At 33.0% G+C, this 7,500-nt stretch overlaps 1 protein-coding gene and 1 long non-coding RNA gene across 2 annotated transcripts in view; one reads left to right on the top strand and one right to left on the bottom strand.

The window, feature by feature from the left end:
* The window catches only part of LOC137621436 (uncharacterized), a 64,358-nt gene that overhangs the window by 28,175 nt on the left and 28,683 nt on the right, over nucleotides 1-7,500 (bottom strand). The gene's annotated exons all lie outside the window — the stretch shown is intronic.
* The window catches only part of LOC137621435 (uncharacterized transporter YutK-like), a 42,352-nt gene that overhangs the window by 7,738 nt on the left and 27,114 nt on the right, over nucleotides 1-7,500 (top strand). The window contains exon 2 of the mRNA XM_068351731.1: nucleotides 5,744-5,938. Coding sequence (XP_068207832.1) covers nucleotides 5,744-5,938 — 195 coding nt within the window. The remainder of the gene's footprint in view (nucleotides 1-5,743; nucleotides 5,939-7,500) is intronic.

Below are 7,500 nucleotides of genomic sequence, written 5' to 3'. Positions count from 1 at the left end.
TATATATATATATATATATAAAACACACACACGTTAATAGAAGTACCCTTACGTGTTTATAAAACACTTATATGATTATAAAATATGACTAAAAGACTCTCGGTGAGTTTATTCACACTAATCGGTAAATAATCATTTCAAATGCTATAAATCTGTCGCTATCATGAAACTGATTAGAAAAATCTTTATCTCCGTCTTAAGATATAAACTGATTCTCCTTAACACTAGGTCGAGTTATGTGAAAGTTAACTAGTTCTTTATCAAGGTTATATTGAAACTATATAATTTCTAATTCAAAGTGAATAATTAGATAAGGAATTACGACTATTTTTTTTGAAGACAGTCGTAATGTCAACTAAAGATTTGACAGTGTTTCAGAAATATTTCGTGAGGAATTTAAACTGAACCAGCACCTGTCCTGTCTTTTTCTCTAATTTTTGAACTTAACTTAATTTGAGAAGGTCACTATTTCGAGGAAAGGAGACAAATTTTTTACAGTCTTATTATTATAAATTTGATCGTTACTCATTAACGCGTTTCTATAAACCTAAAGACTTTCATTTCCTACTTCCAAAAAACTGGCTTTTGCAAGTACGAAGGATTATTTTTATGTTACTTTTTAATACGAAGAAATTTCACGGCATTTAACTTTGAGATCAACTAGCGAAAATCTCAATCAACTTTACTAAATTTCTTACTTTTTATAGATTATAAACTGCCTTATAATGAACTTGAGATCAATTATATTAATGTAAATAACACGACCTGGGCTACTAAGACCTATGATAATAAAAAGCTGGTCTTTTAATTCCTATCAAAAGTGGTCTTTTAACACCAACAGGTCTTAGAATAATATTAGCCTAATGCTAATTTCTTCCCATAGTTCTAACTTGAGATTCTTTTCTCTGAAAAATGAAAATCTTAAAGTGTACGCTTATTTCAAGGTCTTGAAACATTTTAAATTCTCTTCTAAAAAGTCTTTTATCTTGTTTCCAAAGTTTTGAATTCAAGGAGAGGGTTCGCCAAAGTGGGATTTAAGATTTTCTTTTGGAAAAGAACTAAATTAATTATTCGTACATATTCATCTTTCTCATTTAAAATGAAATACATTTGCATTGATTTTTGCTGAGAACTGTATGATAATTTTGTATAGGTTAATGACAAACCTTGTTTCCAAACTTTGTTAATAATTATTTTAACAGTTCAGATTAATTTATGTGCCCATAACTATTAAAATGCTTATTTTCAATGGTTAATGATTCGTATCCATTTTATTATTATCATTAATACTGGTTAAGCTACAACCCTAGTTGGAAAAGCAGGATGCTATAAGCCAAAGGGTTCCAACAGGGAAAAATAGTCCAGTGAGGAAAGGAAACAAGGAAACAAATAAACGAAACGAGAAGTGATGAACAACCAAAATAAAACATCTCAAAAAACAGCAACAAAAACAGATATTTCATATATAAAATATAAAAAGACTTATGTCAGCCTGTTCAACATAAAAAACATTGCTGCAAGTTTGAACTTTTGAAGTTCTATAATCAACAGTATCTTATTTTACCAGGCAATGATAAGTCTTATCAATGTCTTACATCTGATAATGTGTAATTTCAAGTGGTTGATTCTAAACCCCTTATCATTTTATGTTAATAAAACATTTAATACTTAAATTGCGCCTGATTATCAGTATCTGTGTATTTGACACGTTAATATAAATTAAAAACACCTATCTCTTGTGTGTTTTTTTTTTTTTATCTTAAGCGCCATGATTTATTAGCTAAACAACCTGGCAATACTCAATCCTATATTAGATTGGTAAAAATTCCTGCAATTCTCAATCCTTATTTTCTGACAGGTAAAACTATCGTAATTCTCAATCATCATTTTCTGGCAGGTAAAACTATCGTAATTCTCAATCCTTATTACCTGACAGGTAAAACTATCGCAATTCTCAAACCATTATTATCTAACTGGTAAAACTGTTGCAATTCTCAATCCTTACTATCTGACACGTAAAACTATTGCAATTATCAATCCTTATTATCTGACAGGTAAAACTATCCTGAGTCTCAATCCTTATTACCTGACAGGTAAAACTATCGCAATTCTCAAACCATTATTATCTAACTGGTAAAACTGTTGTAATTCTTAGTCATTACTATCTGACACGTAAAACTATTGCAATTATCAATCCTTATTATCTGACAGGTTAAACTATCCTGAGTCTCAATCCCTATTACCTGACAGGTAAAACTATAGCAATTCACAATCGTTCTTATATAACAGGTAAAACTATTGCAAATTTCTATTCTCAATACCTGGCAGGTAAAACAGCTTGTAATTCGCAATACTTAAACAACTGACAGGTAAAACAATTAAAACTCTCAATCCTCCCTATTTGGCAGGTAAAACAATTAAAACTCTCAATCCTCACTATTTGGCAGGTAAAACAATTAAAACTCTCAATCCTCACTATTTGGCAGGTAAAACAATTAAAACTCTCAATCCTCACTATTTGGCAGGTATAACAATTAAAACTCTCAATCCTCACTATTTGGCAGGTAAAACAATTAAAACTCTCAATCCTCACTATTTGGCAGGTAAAACAATTAAAACTCTCAATCCTCACTATTTGGCAGGTAAAACAATTAAAACTCTCAATCCTCACTATTTGGCAGGTAAAACAATTAAAACTCTCAATCCTCACTATTTGGCAGGTAAAACAATTAAAACTCAATCCTCACTATTTGGCAGGTAAAACAATTAAAACTCTCAATCCTCACTATTTGGCAGGTAAAACAATTAAAACTCTCAATCCTCACTATTTGGCAGGTAAAACAATTAAAACTCTCAATCCTCACTATTTGGCAGGTAAAACAATTACCTGGTGGTAGCGTCCTTGCCTGGTGATCGCCAGACTGTGGTTCGAGTCTCACCCAAACTAGTTAGTTCCTTTGATTCCTGCAACCTCACCATCATTGTGAGCTAAGAATAGGGGGGCTGGGGGAGCCTATAGGTCTATCTGCTGTCATCAGCAGCCATTGCCTGGCCCTCCCCGACTCTTACTAGCTTGGGTGGAGAGGGGGCTTGGGCACTGATTATACGTAATACGGTCAGTCTCTAAAGCATTGTCCTGCTTGATAAGGTAATGTCATTGTGCCTTGTCTCTGCTATTCATGAGCCTTTAAAACCTTTAGGCCGGGAGCACACTAGCGACTTTGTGGCGCCACAAAGCCACAGTATCGTGTGGCGGGGATGTGGTCTCCCATAGGTTTCCATTGTTTTCAAAGCCACGCCATGCCTGTGGCGGGGATGAGCGACAGAGAGCCACAGTCGCTTGCCACAGTCGCTAGTTTGCGCGGCAAAACTTGAAAACAATGGAAACCTATGGGAGACCACATCCCCGCCACACGATACTGTGGCTTTGTGGCGCCACAGAGTCGCTAGTGTGCTCCCGGCCTTAAAGCCTTTAAAAACATGACAGGTAAACATACTTTCAATTCTCGATCGTAACTGATATATCAAAACATTAAAATCTCGAATCTTACTTCCTGCCTGGTACAGTTGGCTCCATTAATTCCGGTACACTTCTCGGGAAACTAAGGAGACGTCACTGTTCCGGAATTAAATAAGCCAACTGTACAACAACTTGAAATTCTTCAATTTCCCTATCAGAGAGGTATAACTAATAATATTCAATCCTAGATTTAACGGAGGCAAAGCAACCTCAATTTTATAATTGTTACAATGCATCAAAAATTGCACTGAATGCAATAGTCTATTATTTAGTGTGAAAACGACGGCATAATAAGTGTTAGGATGACCTGGGCCTTTGACCTTGACTTCCGAACTTTAATAATTTCCAGCTTTTTACATAAAAGTTAATCCCTGCAAGTTTCATTCCTCTACGATCAAAATTGTGACCAGGAAACTGTTCTTAAACAAACACACACCCACACAAACAAAAAACAAACAGGGGAGAAAAAATAACCTCCTTCCAACTTCGTTGGCAGAGGTAATAAAAATTCATCTAGTGATCGGTTTCGAAATCATTTTGAGTGATTCAATTTGTAGATCAAGAAAAATGTATGAATAATGACCATCACGTTTACAATATTACCTTAGACACAAGCCTTATTATAGTTTATATATGAAATATCTGTTTTGACGTTGTTACTGTTTTTAAAATATTTTATTTCATTTGTTCATTATTCATCATATCGTTTATTTATTTCCTTATTTCTTTTCCTCACTGGGCTATTTTTTTCCTTGTTGGAGCTCTTGGGCTTACAGCATCTTGCTTTTCCAACTAGTGTCGTAGCTTAGCTAGTAATAATAATAATAATAATAATAATAATAATAATAATAATAATAGAAGTCCTGGTTTATATGAATACCCGAGTACGTACTGTCTATATTTGTTCGCTGATTATTTCATTAAGTTATTACATTCTATTTTCTCGCACAATGGCTCTCCATTTCATAGAATATTTTTTTTTTTCTTTTGCAAATTCGTGACTTTCTATATTTCTACGTACGAAGGTCAGCCTATTTTGAATAATACACATAAGTGTAATACAAAGTAACAATAATAAAAATAACAATGATAATAATGAAGTAATACCAAGTGATTTATAAAATACATAATTAGGCTTAATTTTTAATAATGGTGTTATGAAGGCGAAAAACCGAATACAATACTGAATTCTGAAATGCCACTTATACAGTTATAAATCCATCTATTGGTAGTAAACATCTATCTATCGGTAATAAATATCAATATATTGGTAATAAACCCCATCTATTGGTAATAAGCCTCTATCTTTTGGTAATAAACATCTATTTTTTGGTTAAAAAACACCTATCTATTGGTAATAAACCCTATCTATTGTTAATAAACACATATCTATTGGTAATAGACCATAACTTTTGGTAATAAATACCTATCTATAAGTAATAAACACATATCTATTGGTAATAAATGCCTATCTATTGGTAATAAACACCTAGCTATTAGTAATAAATACATTTCTATTGGTAATAAATATCTATCTATTGGTAATAAATATCTATCTATTGGTAATAAACTCCTATTGTTAATAAACCTCTATCTATTGGTAATAAGTCTCTATTGGTAATAAACTCCTATCTGTTGGTGATAAAACTATCGATTAGTAATAAACCTCTACCTATTGGTAATAAACACCTATCTATTGGTAATAAACACCTATCTATCGGTAATAAAAATACATCTACTGGTAATAAACATCAATCTATTGGTAATAAACACCTATCTATTTGTAATTAACATCTATCTACTAGTATTAAACATCTAGCTATTGGTAATAAACACATATCTATTGGAAACAAAACCTATCTATTGGTAATAAGCCTCTATCTAGTGGTAATAAACACCTATCTATTTTTAATAAACCCTATCTATTGGTAATAAACCTCTACCTATTGGTAATAAAAACCTATTTATAAGTATGAAACCTCTATCTATTGGTACTAAACATTCATCTATTGTAAATAAAACCTATCTATTGGTAGTAAACACATATATATTGGTAATAAAACCTATCTATTCGTAATAAACACATATATATTGGTAATAAAACCTATCTATTGGTAATAAACACCCATTTATCGGTAATAAACCTATATCTATCGGTAATAAACCTATATCTATTGGTAATAAACACCTATCTATTTGTAATAAACATCTATCTATTTTCAGAGACTATCCCCTTCGGTTCTCGTTAAAAGGGCGCCAGCGAGTTTAGACTCATCAGCTGATCGTATGGTTAATGGACGTCAATTTGACGATGAAGGAAAGGGTGATGAAGAACCTGAGAGAGACTACAGCCTCCTGACTCTCTTACCATTTGTGTTAAATGGTGTCCAGGCAGTAAAAAGTAGGATTCCGATAACGGTAAGTTCCGTCGTTTGATATATATGGGATAGATTTCCATGTAGCTTTTGTTCAAGGCTGAATGTACAGTTTCGGTGAACATAACAATTAACTATAGTCCATTTCTTTTAGCGAGGCATATTTGCACCGACTCGCAGCGGTGCCCTTTTAGCTCAGAAAAGTTTCCTGATCGCTGATTGGTTGGACAAGATAATTCTAACCAATCAGCGATCAGGAAACTTTTCCGAGCTAAAAGGGCACCGCTGCGAGTCGGTGCAAATCTGCCTCGCTAAAAGAAATGCACTATAATCAAAATGATGATCATTACTATAGGACAATAATAGGTGAAAAATTAAGCAAGCAGTGGTCTGATAAGTTTAAGGTTGGATATTATCCATCCTACAAAACATGTATGTGAAACTTTTTATGTACACACGCATGGACGTAGTATCTCATAGTATTTCATTCATCTCCACTTAATCATAGTATCTCATAGTATTTCATTCATCTCCACTTAATCATAGTATCTCGTAGTATTTCATTCATCTCCACTTTACTCATCAATTCTTACAAAGTAAACAGTTAATCTCAACAAATTTAACCTTTTTCCATTTCATCCAAACTTCTCTTCCATAAAAGACAGTTGGTTTACCCATCTCTTCATGTCACCTTGCTATCCACATGCGTCTTACAACTTTTGCACACCTTCAGTTGCCTCTCTGCAACTCGCATCTTGTTCTCATCTTACAACCACATATTACTTACTTCAATATACTTATATCAATATACCACGTCCATATCATCTTTCCCACGGTTATCTATACGTTAAGGGGTCGGTTGCCTGATGCGCCCTCTTCAATGCCTTTCCACCAAACCTCTTCTCTCCATATCATCCTTCACCTCGCCATCTAATTCTCTGCCTCCCTCTCGAACTTCTTCCCCTAACATATTTTCATCAACTCCCCCTATCTTTCATCACTCTTTCTGGTTTCCATTTACCCCTATAATCTTACTCTAATTCACACTTACTTTCAACTTTTCCATCCAACACTCTTGATCAATTTCAGCTGTTGTTAATTATCGTCACCAATAAGTATTGTACCATCTGCAAGCATTAACAATTCCACACTTAAATAGTGGTTCGTTTTCTTATGCCATGACTTAATTTTTGAATCCATTGTCATACCTCTGTCTTCATCTCATCAAACCATTCATAAATGTCCACAATTTGTAAGTAAATAAAATATGCCAGGATGAATAACCCACAAAATTATAACTATTAAATACTATAAAGTCTCCTTTCGTTCTTCTGCATGACTTCTACCTAGGTTTTCATTCATTTATAAGAGTTTTTAATAAGTTTTATCATTATTTTGATTTGTCTATCAAAAATTAAGTTATATATCAGTCTCTGGATCTACAAAGTTGTAGCTTGCTATATAAATTGATCACCTTCTCTTGACTTAATCAGTAAGAATGTAAGTGAACGACGAATTTTAACAATAGATTAACATATAAATCTTCTGCTAATAAATCCATTTTTAATCTTGTTTATCCACTTTTTTTTTTTTTTTACAAAAGAT

The sequence above is a fragment of the Palaemon carinicauda genome, chromosome 28 (genome assembly GCF_036898095.1).
Source record: "Palaemon carinicauda isolate YSFRI2023 chromosome 28, ASM3689809v2, whole genome shotgun sequence".
Classification (NCBI taxonomy): Eukaryota; Metazoa; Arthropoda; class Malacostraca; order Decapoda; family Palaemonidae; genus Palaemon; species Palaemon carinicauda.
This window is presented reverse-complemented; position numbering and strand designations above follow the sequence as displayed.